Here is a 20,794-nt window from a genome sequence, read left to right as displayed (position 1 = left end):
GGTGGAGGGCATTTGTTATTAGTCAAAACTTACCTTTCGATTTCCAGGTATTTTTGGATATTTTACCAAAATATCCGGAAATATCTTTCGATCTTCTTGCACATTCAACCATCAGTCTTCGTCTCTTTTCAATTCTATGCTTGTGTCCAGATTCTTTATTTCTATCCATTTTGAACTTTTAGCTACAAAGCTACTTAATATGTAAAGGATAATTTACTCTATTTTCCTTCTTGAAGTTTACCTGTATCTCAGTCAAATTACAAATATGGTCACTGCTTCCAAATGCAGGGTAATAGGAAGTAGATATGATTCGTTCAGGGTCATTTGTTACAACTAAGTTTAGTAAGGAGGGTTGTTGCTTGTGCCTGAATCGTGTTGGTTGGTTAATAGTCTGTGCCAATAGGTTGTTAGTGAGGGATTTAGTAGTGACCAAGAGGGGCTACTTTCAGAAAGGGGGAATCAACCCACTTAACATCAGGCGTATTAATATTTCCAAACAAAAAGATCGTTGAATGCTCACGGGCGTTCATCTTAGACACTAGCTCCGATACAGCTAGGTATGAGATATATTGATCAGGGGAAGACAAACTACGGTAAATAACACCTATTATAAATGATTCAGATCTAGCATGGAGTTTCAAACAAACATACTCAACCCATCTCCTCTCAAAATAAATAAAAGAGTAACTCACAGTTTCAGCTCTCAGTCCAGTTTTGAAATATATTGCTGCTCCTCTCCGATACTCAGGGTTTTCCAAGACTGAATCCAGGATTGGATATGAGATTGTTCCAATTTTGACGCTAAGCTTTTAGGACAAATTTCAGAAACACAAACAAAGTCTATATCAAGATCAAAATGCACAGCTTTCAGTTCATTCAGTTTTGAAGCAAGAGTATCAGAATTTGTGTAAATAACACGGACTTTTCTACAGGGGTGGATCTAGAAAAAAGCTTTGGGGGGAGAGTTACTGGACCGAGGTTGCCAATGTGATTCGAGCGTAATGATAGGTGGGGTGTAGATATCGTTTTCGCCTGAACAGTTCGTTTGTCTGAACCTGTTTGGTGCTGACCTAAGAGACACGGTGTCCTTCTAAATGTCAATTTCATTAAGATCCGATTACCCATTCGTAAGTTAAAAATACCTCATTTTTTTAATTTTCTCTGAATTAACCGCCCCTCCACTCCCCCCAGATGGTCAAATCAGGGAAGCGACCGTTTCTAAATTAATTTGGTCTAATTCCTGATACGCCTTCCGACTTTCATCGTCCTCAATTATCTGGAAGTGCCCAAACTAGCAAAATCGGGACTGACAGACCGATGGACAGAAATTGCAATCTTTATATGGCACTTGGCCGACGGGTAAGTGCCATAAAATCGGCGCTACTTTAGCCGTCCAAGCTTTATTCCTGTTTTTACTGAATGACGTCGAACGGCCTCACAAATGTCAACCATGGAGTAAAAAAGGGGATTAAGCACTTGAACGTCCAACGTTGTGAGTTGAACTGCTTTAAAAAACGGTGATGTAAAACGCAGCTATTACCACAGCTTTCTTCATGTTTATCCACGTTTTAAATAATATTTATCTAATGATTTCTTTGAAATCCCTTATAGAGAGATATTTATGGATACAGAAAACCTGTGTCAGAAAAGGAACAATAAGAAAATAGCCTATATTATTCAGGCTCATATTTGGAACCATTAGGAGGGGGTACAGTGTCTTCAAAGCATAGGCATGAACAAACTTATCACGCAATACCAGGTATACAGTCCTTTTAACCACTGGTATTACCAGCCCAAAGTTAAATAATAGTCTGGGCTATCTTTTTTTAGGTCGTTCGGCTCTCAGGTATATACAACCTCCAACAGCCTTTTCTAAAATAACTCACCAAATAGCCTAAATATATTTGAATAACAATTAAGTCATTTAACAATTTTCTACAGCCTAACGCCACTCTATCTGGACTGATCTATAAGTTGTGATACAGTAGGAAGTTCTTGATATTCCTATCTTGGCTGGGCAGGACTGGAACCATTCCTTGTCATTCCTTAATAAAATGTGAAAAATTTTTAAAGAAAACACGCGGTTCGAGAATTTGTCTTAACCTTTGTGGAATGCTTCTTTTCAAAAACGGCCCTGTAGCCTACAGGGCTTCCACTTCTCATGTTTTCCCGTGAGATCTCATGTTTTCGGAAGATTTCTCATGCAAAAAAAATTTGTTTCATGTTCTCAAGTTTTTCTCATGTTTTTAGAGGTTTTCTCGTGTTTTTCTCATGTTTTTAGAGATATTCAGGTTTTTTCTCATATGTTGATTTAAGCTCTGTCCAACTTGACGTTTATGATCTTTTGCAATTTTCTGGCAAACTGCAAAATGTGTCTTCATTGACCGTAGGGAATTTCATTTCCGTGAACCTTAATTAATGAATTTGTCGGCAGCTTGTCTCGTGACTCACCATTGTTGTATTCAAAAAAGGGTTGATTTGATTTGATTTTCAGTTTATAACTTCATCTGATCTGGTCAGATCAGGTTCACTGGATAATTTGTGTACAATAAGGACGTTCTTTACCTTACGCAAAAGGATTTTTTAAGGGTAAGTACTAAGTTTACTGGAACTGGACAGTTATACATCCCTGCACGTGTGCAACCCAAGAAGTAGGCCACCGACCTCTCCTAGGGGGTTATTCGGCTTTTATACTTCTATTATCTGTTTCTTTACCAAAATAACATGTTTTAACTTGAAACCAGTTCTTAACCTGTTGCCAGTTCAAGAATTCTATAGTACAAATTCGAATACACTATTCTTACGGATCTTATAGATATTCGGTATTTGCCAGACTAATAGCCTAGTCGATATCAAAATAACGATTTCGAGTGCCGGTAAAATCAGCTTCACAATATAGGAGGATGGTTTTTAATATATGGGCCAAAGCCAGCCATACCAAATCTGTTTTCAAAGTGCCAATATGTTTAAATTTTTTGTCATTGTGTTCAAAGTGTATTAAAAGTGTATTATTTTACTTTTCCAAGTGTACTATTTTGTTCTGTTTTGGGGAGACCGGAAATCGAGGAAAACGGCTAGAATGGAGGGATCGATGCATCAAGAACCCGATCAAACTGACTTGTAAATAAAGCTTTACTCGGTCCGATAGTCGTGGAAGAGTGGAGGAAGGGGGAATCCGGAATATTGAGGTATGCATAAATTTGGAACGGGCGAACGGGGGGTACAGCCCCCCATCTTTTTCCAGAATTATCCAAAATTCCGGAAACCTTAAAGTTCAAAAGTCCCCCCTCCTTTCCGGATTATTTTGATACTTTCGGATCGGTTCATATTCCAGATGATAGGAAGAAGACGCCAAAGAATAATCTGGAAGCCCAGATTCCGGAAGTTCCGGGAGGTGAAGACCGGACTTAAGACTCTAAAACATATGTTGATTCTACTTTGTTCTTTTTGTCTATTACTGACATTTTTACCGCCAATACAAGTTGTATTAGTGGTTTTATACAACTGATATGTAAGACAAAAAAGCTGTTTAAAACCTCCTGATTTTTTCTCCGACTTAAAAAAACCCTCCCGATAATCTCCTGAACTTTTTGGAGTCGTCACTGATTTTTAGAAAAAAAAGTGGAAGCACTGCTCTGAAATTCCGGCTGACTAAAAGGTTACCGCATAAGCGGGCTTAACCTGGAAAATAGTGCGGCAACACTGGCAAGCAGGGTACACTGTTCAAAATTCAAGATTTTTATTTCAACTTCTGTACAACACACACAATATAATAAGGGTCAAGCCGAAGACACAATGTCGATTGACAAAAACTGTGCAGTTACATCTACTACATTTGAAATCTGAAATCGTGCAAATTCTGGCGTTCCACTGGAATTGACGGTAAAAATTAATTCAGATATTATAATTATAGGTAAATTCCTACAAATGAGATAAGATGTTACAAACAAATAAGGATAATCCTTGTATATAATGTTTAAAATAAAAAATAGCAACGAAGACCACACTGCCTTTCCATAACAAACAAACACAAAGTAAAAGCAATAGGGAAATGTTTTTGAAGACAGTGGAAATTAATTAAGCGAATTAATTAAATTTTAGAAGTTGAAATTGAAAATCGAAAATAAACTACCGTTTTTAGATTTGCTAATTATTCGTGATACTGATAAATTGGATTTTACTATGTATCGAAAGCCAAAACATAACAATAGATATTTTCAATTTAATTCAAATCACCCCCCACAAGTTAAAAGAGCAGTTGTAACCTCTCTCATTGATCGTGTCCTGAACATTTGCTCCGATTCATATATAAATGCAAAAATAAATTTTATCTTATATATCGTTTTTGGTAATGGATACCCCATTCCTTTTGTCAATAATATAATTAGCTGTAGACAAAAAAGACATTCCCGTAAAATCGAAGATATGTCACTTTGCGAGACTACTGATAAGCCCTCAAATATTATCTATCTTCCGTATATTCCAAAAATCACAACAAAATTGAAAAATATTTGCACCAAAAATAATTTGTATGTAGTTTTTACTAATAATTTTGAAAACATTAATCTATTAAATCCTGGTAAAGAAAAAACCCTAGTTGCTCGTCAGAGGGGTCTATCAAATACCTTGCGACTGTGGAAATTATTTTGTTGGCGGGACCCATCAGAATCTACAAAAACGGCTACACCAGCATAAAAAAGAGATAGACAAGGCATTAACTTCAAATAGCTCTAATAACACCTTTTATTCTGCTTTAGGTTCGCATATATTTAATAATCACTCCCACACGATACTTTTTGAAGAATCGTCACTCATTGGTAATGCTTTGGGGATAAAACAGGTGGTTCGGGAATCAATCGAAATTAGTCTCAAAATAAATAATAATATTTCTTTGAATAGGGACTTGGGGGACTACTCACTAAATTCTTTATACTCGAAATTAATTAAAAATGTCTAACAAAATATTTTAGCAAGCCAATTGATATAGCCAGTATATACATACATACATACATATATATATATATATATATATATATATATATATATATATATATATATATATATATATATATATATATATATATATATATATATATATATATATATATATATAGATAAGCTGTTTGTTTGTGTGTTGACTGACGTCATTATAAGGATTGAGCATTATGCCGTCATGAAGTTGTTTGTCGACTGATGTCATGTTTGTCGACTGACGAAATTGCAGACCAGGACACCGGGACACAAATGACGACCGGGACGCAGGGAATATAAATGACGACCGGGACACTCAAAGAGAAATTACAGACTGGGACACCGGGACACAAATAACAACCGGGACACAGAGAATATAAATGATGACCGGGACACAACTACAACGGGGACGCCGGGGGCACAGGGGAGATATATAAATGACGACGGGGACACAGGGAATGTTCGATTAGCAATCATCATCAACAAAGCTCAATGACGACCGGGACAAAGGGAATATAATTGACGACCGGGACACTCAAAGAGAAATTACAGACTGGGACACCGGGACACAAATGACGACCGGGGCACAGGGAATATAAATGACGACCGGGACACTCAAAGAGAAATTACAGGCTGGGACACCGGGACAAAAATGACGACCGGGACGCAGGGAATATAAATGACGACCGGGACACTCAAAAAGAAATTACAGACTGGGACACCGGGACACAAATAACGACCGCGACACAGAGAAAATAAATGACGACCGGGACACAGGGACACAACTACAACGGGGACGCCGGGGGGCACAGGGGGGGGGGGTATATAAATGACGACGGAGACACAGGGAATGTTCGATTAGCAATCACCATCAACAAAGCTTAATGACGACCGGGACAAAGGGAATATAACTGACGACCGGGACACTCAAAGAGAAATTACAGACTGGGACACCAGGACACAAATGACGACAGGGACACATGGAATATAAATGGACACAGGGAATATAAATGACGACCGAGACACTCAAAGAGAAATTACAGACTAGGACACCAGGACACAAATGACAACCGGGACACATGGAATATAAATGACGACCGGGACACAGGGACACAACTACAATGGGGACGCCGGGGGGCACAGGGGGGGATACATAAATGATGACGGGGACACAGGTAATGTTCGATTAGCAATCACCATCAACAAAGCTCAAGGGCAATCATTAGAATAATTAGGTATAGATCTGAATACGGATTGTTTTTCCCATGGACAATTATATGTTGCATGTTCAAGAGTCGGTAAACCTGACAATATATTTATATGCACAGACAATGGGACAGCGAAGAATGTTGTATATTCGCAAGTTTTACGTAGTTAAAAACATATATATATATATATATATATATATATCTATCTATATTCCTTTCTTTAAGGACCTTATTGGCTCCTTTCTTTATTAAGGGTCCTTTCTTTAAGGACCTTATTGTAGAGAAGCTCAAAACGTCACAATTCTCCATTATCATTGACGAGACAACCGATCAGAGCACAAAAAAACATTTGGCAGTGTGTGTATCCTTTTGGAACGAAAACCTTGAAACACAGGTAGACGTCTTAGATGTCACTGAGTGTGCCAATGGCACTGCAATTGCTCTGCACTGCAATTTCAGAAATTGGAAGAGAGTATTTCAAAATTGACTAGTGCGGGTGTCCCTGTCCCCACTGGATTGGGTACTGCAGTGACACCACCAATATGATGTTTGGTGCCAATCGATCAGTGGTATTCATGATCCAGGACAAAGATCCTTGGGTGATCCCAGCGAAATGCACCGGTCATCTCTGCCATTTAGCTGCGAGTAATGCCTGTAAAAATTTGTCCAAGAAACAGGAAGATGTTTGCAGGACCATCCACAATCATTTCAACCAGAGCGCAAAGAGAACCGAAGGTTTTAAGGAATTCCAGAAGTTCTGCAATACAAAAATTCACAAGCTCTTGGCACCTAGTCAGACCAGGTGGTTGTCCGTCCACTCATGCGTGAAAAGGATCGTGGAACAGTGGAATCCACTTCGGCTGTACTTTACAAGTCTAGCAGTAGATGATCCAACACATGCTAACGAAGTTGTTCTGGAAACACTGTCCAATGTACTTATGAAAGTGCTTTTCGTGTTTGCCGAATACGCACTTGGGCTGATTACTGACTATAATAAGACCTTCCAGACTGAAGAGCCTCTTATATTCAAACTCAAAATGGAAACGGAAGGGCTGCTTCGTACTTTCGCTTCTTCTTTCTGATAGAATGTGTTTGGATGTAAGCACTGAAATTAGATACTTGCCAATTAAGGATATCTATATTGGCTTTGAGGCAGCTACAATTCTTCGAGAGTATGTCGAAGAAAGGAACCTCACATACGAGGACGCTAATGTTCAAATTGTTCCCAGAACAGCCAGGGAGTTCTATCAGGAGTTTATTAATCAAATGCAGATTAGATTCGATTTTTCAGCACCTATATTTAAGCACCTGGTCATATTTGAACCGTGTAAGGCTGCAAACATGGAACCACCTACGCTACTACCGTTCTTCCACTTTTACAGCAGTCCAGACTGGGATAAGAAGAGAAAAGAGAGTGAGTGGAGGAATATTAGTACAGTAGAAATTCCGTTTAATCTACTAGAAAGTCCTTTGTTTTTTTGCGGAAAATTTTGTCAATGAAAACGCCTTGTGGGTCACTGAGATTTAAGAATCTTCATAAGGTAGTGATGTATCTTCTTTCGCTTCCGTTTTCAAATGTTGTTGTGGAAAGGTTGTTCAGCTCTCTTAAAAAAATCAAGATAGACAATAAAAACTCTCTGTCATCTAAATCTTTAGGTGCATGTTTGCAATCTCAGAGTGGCTTCAAGAGGGTTGGACCATCAGCGGTGGATAATTCTCATTTGCGGAAGAGACTTAAAATGGTAAAAGCCAGTGCAACTTCTGAAGAATGTAGGAGAATGCCTATTATGAAACCTTAGTCCGACGATTTATTTTTATTATCTTGGTTGGAAGTTGATATTAGCTGTGTTCCTTAGTAACGAGCGAACTAACTGATGATTCTCTGTTTTTTTCCTATATATTTTTTTTTATTCGCTGGTGACTTCTTTAACCCATTTTCGGGCTCAGTGGCTAGTTTTTCCTCATAATTGTAGACTCCCCAAAACTTGTCCGGGAGTCAGGTTCTAGTAAGAAGTAAGTGGGATGTGGTAAATAGATGGGACGAAGAATCTCCCTTGTAGGTGCTACACCAAACCAGCACCAAACCCCAGTGAGTAAAAACCAGACACTACTAGGAGCGCAGAATACGTGCCAATTAGTTGAAAGCTGAGTTTAAATAGAAATGAGTGATATAGTGATCTGTTGCCAAATTTGGGTTTCATTCGAACACTGAATTCAAAATATAAACAAAAGAAGATTCTCATGCGAAATCTCATGTTTTTCAAGTTTCAACGTTCTCATGTTTTCTCATGTTTTTTGGCTATGATAATTTGTTTTTGACAATTTCGAAGTGGAAGGCATACACCTAAGATAAACGCTGTTTTCTCTTCATCTTCATCATCTCCGCCATTATTTTACAAATCAACAATATTTGGGTGTTATTAGTTTTCTCGTATTTATCCATTTGAATCGGATACATAAAGTTAGTAATAATGCTATTACACCAATTTTTACTTATGTTATTTAAAACGTTGTAGCTACCATGTGTTAGAGTACCAAAAGCTGTTCTGACGGCCCCCCCAATTGTTATCAGACCAGACAGGTCTGTCTTGGGGAGGATGATTTAGCGTCGTAGTAAATTTTAAGGGATAAAACTTAAAATTGACTAGAATAATATTTAATAGCTCTCTTTTCCTTTTAGTAGGTCTAGGATGAACGAGCCTCAAATGAAATTGATGTCTGTTCTTATTTAGCCTAGGCCTGTTTCTAAAATGGGTGCAAACCCTCTGTATTACATCTTTTGGATTAAACACTATAATTCAAAGGAGAAGTACTATGCAATTCCATATTCAAGAATGATTGTTATTATTTTCCTACTCTCCCTAGTGAGGCTAGACAATGTTTTAGACTGGAGGGCTAAAGATGTGTTTTGAGAAAGATCACTTTTCTATGGTATTCTGGAAAAAAGAGATGGGTTTTTTGGCCACCCCTATTGTACTACAGCATGATGCAATACAAGAGTAGTAATAAGAGCCATGCCTTCTTGGTAAAATTTTCATGGATATCCACCATATGGCCTATAGGGAGTAAAGTTAATTTCTAAGGTAAAATTCTAGTTAATTGACTTCTTGCTATCTTGAAAAGGGTTTAGGTTAGGAAAATCTAAATTTGGTAAAATTCTAGTTAATTGACTTCTTGCTGTCTCAGAAAGGGTTTAGGTTAGGAAGATGAAACTTTCAGGGATGAATCTACAGACTAAAGTATGCCCTGGGAAGGTATTTTGGAGCAACTACCTCCACCCCTTCTCCCTCTAGAGGGCCCTGACCTTTTAAAATATGTGTGTTATAAAAGTGAAACCTTGCAAAATAGATCTTCTGCTTAATTAAAGTACAACAAAATTGTTTTCAGCCTCATAACTTTGCTCAATTCCATTTTATAAGGTTTTAAAGATATGCAAATGCATTTCCTAAATTTTGAAAAAAAAACAACATTGGTATGGCTCAAAATTCTATTCAAATAACAGAAATTGCATTTTCAGAACTAAAGACAGATAAAAAGCAACTAGTAGGCTAACTGAAAATTAAGGTTAAATGTTGTTTTGTCAAAATTTCAATAGGTACAGACCTGTCATGTAGGCAAATTTCAAGGCCCTCTAGAGGGAGAAGGAGTAGAGGTGGGTACTTTAAAATTCCTTCCTGGGATATACTTTAGCCTGTAGACCCATCCCTGAAAGTTTGATTTTCCTAACCTAAACCCTTTCTGAGATAGCAGGAAGTCAATTAACTAGAATTTTACCCTGAATTTTCCTAATAAGTTCTAAGAACTTACCACAGGGAAGCTTCTTGTGAGGAGAAGGAATTTTTCATGGAGAATAAGCCAGATTTACCAGTATCATTTGAAGAATAATCAGAAATTGAATAAAAAGAAACAAGTTTTCAGTAAGGAGCAAGTCAACTTCTGAAACACAAGGGCCATATAATTAGAATAGAAAGCTTTTTAAAAGTGCTAAAAATTTGGTGAAAAGGAAAGTATTGAGGGGGGCAGCCCCCTTCACATCAGAATAGTTTCTGTTTGTTTAGAGTTTTTATGTTGCTTCTTACCTAAAGCTGAAAAAAAATCTTGTTTTTTACCCAAAATTAGGATATTGCAGTCTATATGAAAGATCCATATTATTCATAACTTGTCAAGAGTACTAGAGTGTTACTCTGTAAAGCTAATTGCTAATCAGTAGTTTGTATGTAGGCTTTGACTAAAATGAGGAGGGGGGGGGCTATATCTGCCATCATGGACATCATTATATTTGGGAACAATATTGAAGGCTTATGTGAAACATTTGGATGAAACACTTTAATAACATTTTTTTGTAGTATGTAGAAATTTGGTATTTACACAATTCTCATGTCCAATCTTTTGCTATTTTTAAAAAATACATTAATCTAATTGTTATTGTTCTTTCACAATCATGTGATGCTATATATTAGGTAATAGAATAGATGATTATTTGATAGAGATAATATCATAAAAAAACTACAAAGGAAAATAAATTGTAGAGCTAAGTTTAACCTTATCAGGGTTTGGAAGGGGGTAGGACTGGGGTATGATTGTGTTCTTGTAAATCATTATATTTAGAAAAAAGTGCTGGTGAATGAAATGGTGCTATTCTTTTGTTATGATAGCATTTGCTTCTAAGGAGGAATTTGGTGCATGAATACCAAACATTTACTGGATCATAGACTAAAATTTTTATCTGATTTTCAGTTAGCCAGATTTGGCCTCTTCAATTTTTTTTTATACTTATTTCTTTTAAACTTTTGGTGCAAACTTGGTGTTTAATCTTAGGTTATGTCTAGGAATTATGGAAGTCACAAGGAATGACATTGTAAAAAGTAGATTGATGGCAATCATGTTCAATCAATAAGTGTTCAGTTTCAGTTTATTAGCATTAAACTCTTCAAAAACATGGTTTTTTCATCAAAATAATTTGTTATTGGTGAAAATACAAAAAGCTGATCAAACATAAGCTTGTAAAGGCATGCTACTAAACGACAAGAAAAAAAAATCAAATGTGTGAAATGATTCTCTTTCATGTAACTCCTTTGATTCCTTATTCAACCTGCTGATACATAAAAATCTCATTAACTTGGCTCTGCTTCTTTCTTGCAATTTCAAAGAAATTTTGTCTGGAAGGTACTTGTTTACCCTAAAACCTAAATAGTGTAAATATTCAACCAGAAAGCCTCAAGGCAAAATTAAAGAAGTCCTTACCAGTAGTTGGACAGCTAATCACCACTTCATAGTTCAATTACTGTTTTACCACCTAGAAAGTGGAATGTTTAACCATTGGATTTTTATAAGTTTTCTTAATAAGTATGCAATTAGGCTGAATATTTTAACTATATACAACACTAACAATTTAATTGCACTAGTAATCAACAGTGGAGCCTAATTATTGTACCAAACTTTAAGTTTAAGCCTAAATTTAGAAAATGCCACCTATTCTTGGATGTGGGATCTTAAAAGTTAGAACTAAGTACCTAAATCCATAGACAGGTTATCATTGATACATTCAATGTGAGGCAAGTGCTGTAAAGCAGAATAATTGTATTTAAATTGGCAAGGCTTTAAAGGTAAGTTTTGTTTAAGTTTAGAAATAAGGTTTTCATAGACTGTAGCCAGCCAATCATCTTAGCCCACTCTACCATCAGCTAATCCCAATTATCTACATCATGTTCAAGATTAGGAATCTACTGTCAATATTAATGGAAGATAAATTTTAATCAGTGTATTTATCTTTAATGTACATGTGTTGGTTTTTATGGCACTTGGTATTAACCAAGTGACATATAGCAGTCGCCAATTCTGTCAGTCTGTCTGTCGGTCCTGGTTTTGCTACTTTAGGCACTTCCAGGTAAGCTAGGACGATGAAATTTGGCAAGCATATCAGGGACCAGACCAGATTAAATTAGAAATAGTCGTTTTCCCGATTTGACCATCTGGGGGGGGGAGTGGGGGCCCAGTTAATTCGCAAAAAATAGAAAAAATGAAGTATTTTTAACTTATCAGAGGGTGATTGGATCTTAATGAAATTTGATGTTTGGAATGATATTGTGTCTCAGAGCTCTTGTTTTAAATCCCGACCAGATCTGATGACATTGGGGGGAGTTGGAGGGGGAAACCTAAAGTTCCAGTTTTGCTACTTTAGGCACTTCCAGGTAAGCTAGGACGATGAAATTTGGCAAGCATATCAGGGACCAGACCAGATTAAATTAGAAATAGTCGTTTTCCCGATTTGACCATCTGGGGGGGGGGGGGGTAGGGGCCGATTAATTTGGAAAAATAGAAAAAATGAAGTATTTTTACCTTATGAGCAGGTGATTGGATCTTAATGAAATTTGATGTTTGGAATGATATTGTGTCTCAGAGCTCTTATTTTAAATCCCGACTGGGTCTGATGATATTGGGGGGAGTTGGAGGGGGTAAACCTAAAATCTTGGAAAACACTTAGAGTGGAGGGATCAGGATGAAACTTGATGGGAAAAATAAGCGCAAGTCCCAGATACATGATTGACATAATCAGAACTGATTTGCTCTCCTTGGGGTAGTTGGGGGGGGGTAATTCTTAAAAATTAGAAAAATGAGGTATTTTCAACTTACGAATGGGTGATTGGATCTCAATGAAATTTGATGTTTAGAAAGATATCATGTCTTAGAGCTCTTATTTTAAATCCCGACTGGATCTGGTGATGGGGGCGGGGAGTTGGGAGGGGGAAACCTAAAACTTGGAAAACACTTAGAGTGGAGGGATCAGGATGAAACATGGTGGGAAAAATAAACACAAGTCCTAGATAGATGATTGACATAAACGGAACGGATCCGCTCTCTTATGGGTAGTTTGGGGGGGGGGGGTATTTCTGAAAAATAAAAAAATGAGGTATTTTTAACTTATGAATGGATGATCAGATCTCAATGAAATTTGATATTTAGAAGGATATCGTGGCTCAGAGCTCTTATTTTAAAACCGACCGGATCTGGTGACATTGGGGGGGGGGTGGGAGGGAGAAACCTAAAAATTGGAAAACACTTAGAATGGAGGGATTGGGATGAAACTTGGTGGAAAAAAACACGAGTCCTAGATACATGATTGACATAACCAGAACGGATCCGCTCTCTTTGGGGTAATTGGGGGGGGGGGTTAATTCTGAAAAATTAGAAAAAAATGAGGTATTTTTAACTTACGAATGGGTGATTGGATCTCCATGAAATTTGATTTTTAGAAGGATATTGTGTCTCAAAGATCTTATTTTAAATCCTGACCGGATCTGGTGACATTGAGGGAAGTTTGGGGTATATAGAAACCTGTCTAAGATACGTGACTGACATAACTGGACTGGATCTGCTCTCTTTGGTGGAATTGGGGGGGGGGGGTGATTTTGAAAATTGAGGTATTTGTAACTTACAAAAGGGTGACCAGATCTTAATGAAATTTGATATTTAGAAGGATCTTGTGCTTTAAAGTTCTAATTTCAAATTCCGACCAGATCCTGTGACATTTGGGGGAGTTGGAGGGGGGAACCGGAATTCTTGGAAAACATGAAAATTGGAGTATTTATATCTTACGAATAGATGATTGGATCGTAATGAAATTTGATTTTTAGAAGGAATTCATGTCTCAAAGCTCTTATTTCAAATCCCGGCCAGATCTTTTGACATTGTGGGGATTTGGTGGGGGAAATCTTGGAAAGACACTTGGAGTGTAGGAATCGGGATGAAGCTTGGTGGATAGAATAAACAAATGTCCTTGATACGTGATTGACAGAATCGAACTGGATTCGCTCTCTTTGGGGGAGTTGGGGGGAGGGGTTCAGTGATTTGGCAAGTTTGGTGCTTCTGGACGTGCTAGGGTGATGAAAATTGGTAGGCGTGTCAGGGAGCTGCACAATTTGACTTGATAAAGTCGTTTTCCCAGATTCGACCATCTGGGGGCAAAAGGGAGAGGAAAAATTAAAAAAAATTAGGTATTTATGACTTATGAGTGGGTGATCAGATCTTAATGAATTTTGATATTTAGAAGGACTTTGTGTCTCAGAGCTCTTATTTTAAATCTTGACCGGCATTAAGCCTCTTATTTTCCTTTTTAAATCAATCTAATGATTCATAGAATTTTGTTAGAGCTCATACCATATGATCTCTTGGCTCTTAGCTCTTCTTGCCTCGTCACAAGTGCCATATGAGCTCTTAGCTCTTGTTTAATATATGCTGAAAATATAAAAACAAGACACAGTTTAACACTGGCCAATGCATATAGAAGAGCTATCAAGACATATTGCTTTGATACTCAGGGCAAATTTATTTTCAGCCTAGAACCATTTGATAACCAAAAATTACATTTTTTTTCTTTTTTTTATGAAGGTGAGTGTTCTGGAAGGAAAAATATCCTTGTTACAATTTAATGTTTTGGCAATTTCTATATAGAGCTTAGATTTTGTAAACTAATATAGTTTAATTATTTTCAGAATGGCAGAACCTAATGAAGATTTGCTTGACTATGATGAGGAGGAAGCTCAAGAACAGGTGGCTGAAACAGAAAAACCTGCCAAGAAAGATGTCAAGGGAACTTATACCTCAATACACAGCTCAGGCTTTAGGGATTTTCTCCTGAAGCCTGAAATTTTGAGAGCCATAGTTGACTGTGGATTTGAACATCCTTCAGAAGGTAAGTCCCTTCAATAAATATTTTGTTGGTCCTAATTTAAAGAATCTGAGTTAGGGCTTGTCCATTCCATGACTCAGTAAAGAAAAGGAATAACATAGATATCAGGAATTCTTCAGGGGAGCTCATAAAGTGGAGTTTATGAACTTGTGTCAATTCCCCTCATTCTAACATTATAGAATAGTTATGAATTTTGTTTTATTATGAATTTTGTTTTGTTCTTTTTTTGGGAGGAATAAATGTGAGATGTATTTGCTTATTTGTGTCAATGAGCAAAAAATAAAAACACATATATTAAAAAGATTTTTTTTTTAAGACAAAGTCAAAAGACTGAATAAGTTCATTCAGGATATCAGAAGCTACAATAATGACAGTGGTGAAATATGGTCCTGAAATGTGGGTGCTCTAAAAGACAGGAGGGTTTATTAGATGTTCCAGAGGAATTGTCCATAGATTGTTTTGGGTACCTGTCTGACTGACCATATGTAAAACATTAAGCTGTACAAACAATGAGGCTCTATCCTGCTTGCTACGGCTATAATGGAAGAAAGGTTTAGATGATTAGGATTTTTTCTGCAGACAAAGGATTACAGATTGCCAAAGATTGATTCTTTTTGGCCAACCATCGAGGGCTAGACACAAAGCAATTCATCTCCAAATTGGGTGGTAGGAGGTTGTAAGGAAGGATTTAGGGGAAATTGGGATTTATTGGGAGGGTGTAAAGAGGGAAGCTTTTAACAGATTAAGATGAAGGAGGAGAGTGTATGTTTTTAATTGGACTCAGGTAGATAAGTGCTACAATAAGTTGTGAGTAGTTGTTAAATTGGGTTCATAATATTTGCACAAATGATCAAAAGTATTGAGAGTTTAAAGTGAAAAAGTAGGTTTAAAAATTAATGTTAAACAAATTAAGTTACTAAGGCTAAAAAGAAACAATGACAAAAAAGGGGTGTTGGGTATCAATGAAATTGATCTAGTGAATGACCTGATCTAGTGAATTGACCTAGGCAGTATTATTATTAAAGATGTAGTGAAGATGGCTTATGTAGACTAGACAAGGCCTAGGCCCTTTTTTTCACAGTTGGAAAAAGAGGGGAGAGTAGCAAGTATAAGTTCCAACTGGGATAAGTCCTTTTATTAGACAGCAAAACTGGAAGAATGGGAAGATAAGTCTGTAATCTACTATGGGAATATTGGAAGCTGTGGGAGGAACAACAGTGGTAAAATATGCCTCTGAAATTTTTGCACCTTCAAAGGACTGAGGGATATGTTGAATTTATCCAGCAACTAAAAACTACAGAGGAATTCAAGGATAGTTTTAGGTACTCAATTTGCCTGACTATACCAAATAGCAAGCTGCATGGGAAGTGCTATTCAGTCCCACTTTCTTTGGATATAATGAACAGCATTAAGGTGGCTACATCACCTTTAATGGATGAAGGATGTCATTGCTTTTTGACCATCCATATTCGACTGAACGAAAAGCAAGTTATTAAGATGAAGAGTGAAGGTGTGAATAGATTATGTTGGAGAGCCATTTACAGCTGTGCTGGTCTGAAATGGCTTGGTGCTGCAGTGAGTTGTTAGTTTTCATATTAAACGTTGTAAGTTGCATAATGATTGTTTATTTTAGTTTTGCTACAATTTCATGCACGTTCTTTTTATTAATGAGCTTTATGTCAAGTTTTGTTGGAATTTACAATTATTACTAAAAAAAAGTTTCTCATTAAAAAGGTAAAAAACTAGTTTTTTGGATTCAGCCAAAATAAGGCCCAAAACTAAAATCTATATAACAATGTCTATTTGAGAAGCGTGAGTAAGAGAAAGGATATAAGCTAAAATAAAAGAAGATGGAACCACCAAAGCCAGCTTAACATATTCATATGCTAACGTTAGCAATGGAATATGCTAAAACATTCAAATTTGTTTAGAGTGCCAATCAATGATGAAATATAATTGTCCATTCTGTCTTGAACAGAAATGGTTGTCAATTTTATGACTCTTTAAACAGATTCTCTTGACTGTTTGAATCAGGTTAGGTAATTCTGAAAGGGGGAACACATTGCTTGAGGGTTTGACGCTGCCTTGGTTAAGTAGAATAGGCACCTTTATTTAAAATGTATTGTACATATACCAAAGCCCTAAAGGGTATGGTGGGGCTAAGAGAACTTAGTATTGTGGGGGGGGGGCACCAAAACAACAAATTGAATTTTTTGCGAGCGCTTTCTGAAAGATTCCTTTTTGAGTAATATTAGTGAGAGTCTCCTCCCAATCTACAGCTGTGTTTGTTGGCGGCTATGTATATATAGGTTATCCCATTTTCTTGGCAATGCTAAATATTTATAAAACAGTTGCATGCAGAGCATAATGGATGTTGGTTACCCTTAGGCAAGGGAGAAGGGGAGGGTAGATATGCAGTTTTTTGGGGCCCTAGTATCCCCTTATAGGGGGCTTTGAAGATAACTCCAAGATTTCAAATGGCAACCTCTATAAATCTTTTGATGCTTCAATTATCCTCAAAAGGAGAAATGTTTCATCTTTTTTTATGCTTTATTCATAAGTTGCTCCCCTTGAAAGATGTTTAAACAAATAAATTGTAGTGCATCCTTTTATAAACATGTAGGTTACAAATGCTTAGACATGGAACAATATTGGTCAGCAAAAATTGAACACTTACAAGAGACAGCATTTTATATTTGATAGATATTATTTCAATTGAATGATTGTGCAATCACACAATAAAAAAATGACAATACCCCTGGAACCTTTCCTAATTCTCCAAATACAGCTAGTTTTGACTGCTTGTAGGATCTTTTTGTATTAAGATTTTCAGTATTTTCAAAAACTTTCAACCTTTTATGGTTGTGGTTAAAAAGTAATGGTAAATTAAAAGAGTACGAACTGGCATTATTGTGGGCAAAAATCGTCAACGTAATCTAGTTTTTGGTGAACTTGGCACTTTTCAAGCTTCATAATTGTTTTTTCGAAATAAGTAAGATCAGACACTTGTTACTCTACTAATTTTACTAACTACACGAATTAAGTTAATTATTCATATTAGTAGGTCTTCACTGAAACAAAGCCAAGTGTTTTTAAATGCTAGATGGCGTTAGTTTTTGCTGGCATTGGCGCCAGTTCTCATATTTGTAAGTTACTTGACTGTGGTTTTCTTGCCTTTAAATCAACACAGATATGCCTAATGAGGTTAGGAGGCTCATGCAAACCTTGTGGATGTCCACTCTTCCCTGGGTAAATGAATGTTTTTTACATATACAGCAAATTAATTTACAGTTTTTTCATTGTTGTGTATGCTATGTGTTTGGAACCTGAACCTGTTTCTTCTGCCAAATGGCTTTATTGTTGTTACTAACAGTGAAATCAATTTTTGCAGTGCAGCATGAATGTATCCCGCAGGCTGTGCTTGGCATGGATGTTCTATGTCAGGCTAAATCAGGTATGGGGAAAACGGCTGTGTTTGTACTGGCAACATTACAGCAACTGGAACCGGTTGAAGGTGAAGTTGGCGTTTTGGTTTTGTGTCATACAAGGGAGTTGGCATTTCAAATCTACAAGGAGTATGGACGATTTTCAAAATATCTCAATGATGTTAGGGTAAGAAGATATATAAATCATTTTATTGTTTACTTCTGTCAAAGAAGCACTAGACTCAGATTGTAACCATTATCTTGACTGATTTTTGTCCCTTTTCACTTATAGATGTAGTTTTTATTTGTAAGGTAGAATTTTCTAGCGTATAGCTGCTCCTCATGGAATTAGGGGAAAACGTCTGCTCCCTATGTGTTAATTTTGTCTTTTTTTCCATAAAGTCATTGTCCTTCCCTTGCCCCTGATATCAATTTTGAAGACCCCCCCTCCTCCCTGGAAAAATCAAAATACTGGTGGTTTTATCTTCTCTGGATAACATCTGATGCTGTTACCCTATGAAAATTACATACAGTATTATAATGGATACGTATTTTATTTATATATACATAAACCTGTATACATATATATCTACTTATGATGTATTACTATGTTAGTGTTATCTTTATTTCATGTAATAACTACTATCAACCATCTTGGTTCCTTTTCGTTCCACAAAAGTAACTAGAAGATTTGCTTTTGTTTTTAGTAAAAGGAAGATTATTAATCTACATCAAAACCTATATTCCCTTCACAGGGTTTGTAGATCCTGTCTGTAGATACAAATAAGGATTCAGTTATGAAATCTTTTATTGTTGTATGTGATTCTAAGCGTTGATAAGGTGTTATTACCAGTTATGTATATATTTATGTAAATTATGGATATTTATTTCTCAACAATAAGTAATTATGTAATACAAATGGTATTGATGATTAACATAGTTATATGTCTTATATTTTAACAAATAATAATTGTGGGTATGTATGACCTTAATTTTTTTCTGAAATTGGCATTTTTCCGATTTTCGATCTAGATTTTTTTTTTTGGGGGGGGGGGGGTGGGTTAAATTCGTTTTCACCTCCCAGTCCCCTTAGTATTTAAAAAAAAAATCACCTGGCGACTAAAATTAGAAACCCTGTCAAGGGAGAAAGTCTTGAGTATAAGTAGGAGTTTAAAAAACAGTTTGTTTATTGACAATTCGTTTGATTCCGAGCTTTTGGGGAAAGACATTCCCTAATGAAAACTGTGAAGTGTGTCTTGGCTTCTTAATTGCTTCACGTTAAATCGTACGCATTATGGCAAAAAAAAATAAAATACAACAGTAATTTATATACCTGGAGACCGAGTTTTACTCTGTGATGATTTTTTGTTGAATAAGATTATTGGTAATACGATAATTTTTCGTTTTCTGATGTGAAAAAAATCTACATTAGTCATGATTTTGTGGAAATGCGTCTATGGCCTTAATTAATTTCGGGAAAAAAATTCTTATGCAAGACGTTTCAATTACCCAGACATTTAATACCCTAATGGTTTTACTTTCTATAGCCAGTAAAATAAAAGTTGTCTTGGAAAAGCAATAGAAAAAATGATGGCTCGTATATCAAAGAGCTACCTTATAAAATTATGCCAATTATGTACTTTCCTTTGTCTTTCTTGATGGCCCTTGTGATAATTTATGGGTACAGCGTTTTTTGGTTTACTTTATTATTTGATTTCTGTGTTATCTTTGTTCTGTCATACCAACTATTATGCCATTTGGTGTATCATCCATATTGATATATTCTAGATGGACTAAACCTTTTCGTTCTACAAAAGTAACTCGAAGATTTGCTTATGTTTTTAGTAAAAGGAAAATTAATAATCTACATCAAAACCTATACTCCCTTCATAGGGTTTGTAGATCCTGTCTGTAGATACAAATAAGGATTCAATTATGAAATTTTTATGGCACTTGGTATTTACCAAGTGACATCTAGCGATCGTAAATTCTGTCGGTCTGTCTGTCAGTCTGTCGGTCCCGCTTTTGCTAGTTTAGGCACTTCCAGATAAGATAGGACGATGAAATTTGGCAGGTGTATCAGGGATCAGACCAGATTAAATTAGAAATGGTCGTTTCCCCGATTAGACCATCTGGGGGAGAGTGGGGGGACGGTTAATGCGGAAAAATTAGAAAAAAACGGATATTTTTTTTACTTACGAACGGCTGCTCGGATGTTAATGAAATTTGATATTTAGAAGGAGCTCATGTCTTAGAGTTTTTCTAATAAATCCCGACCAGATCTGATGACATTGGAGGGAGTTGGGAGGGGGGAAACCGGAAATCTTGGGAAACGCTTAGAGTGGAGAGATCAGGATGAAACTTGGTGGGTAGAATAAGCAAATGTCGTAGATACGTGATTGACGTAACCGGTCTGGATCCGCTCTCTTTGAGGGAGTTATGGGGGGGGTCCAGTGCTTTGGTGAGTTCGGTGCTTCTGGACGTGCTAGGACAATGAAAAT

General features: G+C 36.5%; 1 protein-coding gene and 1 long non-coding RNA gene across 2 annotated transcripts in view; one reads left to right on the top strand and one right to left on the bottom strand.

Moving 5' to 3' along the window:
• The window catches only part of LOC136030984 (uncharacterized), a 154,752-nt gene that overhangs the window by 91,031 nt on the left and 42,927 nt on the right, over positions 1-20,794 (bottom strand). The window lies entirely within an intron of this gene.
• Positions 8,511-20,794, top strand: part of LOC136030982 (ATP-dependent RNA helicase WM6-like) — a 56,145-nt gene continuing 43,861 nt past the window's right edge. Inside the window, exons 1-3 of the mRNA XM_065710138.1 lie at positions 8,511-8,640; positions 14,672-14,871; positions 18,260-18,480. Coding sequence (XP_065566210.1) covers positions 14,673-14,871; positions 18,260-18,480 — 420 coding nt within the window. The 5' untranslated portion in view covers positions 8,511-8,640; position 14,672. The remainder of the gene's footprint in view (positions 8,641-14,671; positions 14,872-18,259; positions 18,481-20,794) is intronic.

The sequence above is a fragment of the Artemia franciscana genome, chromosome 9, assembly GCF_032884065.1.
Source record: "Artemia franciscana chromosome 9, ASM3288406v1, whole genome shotgun sequence".
NCBI classification, from domain to species: Eukaryota; Metazoa; Arthropoda; class Branchiopoda; order Anostraca; family Artemiidae; genus Artemia; species Artemia franciscana.
Note: the sequence above shows the minus strand (reverse complement) of the source record. Positions and strands in the feature narration are given on the sequence as shown.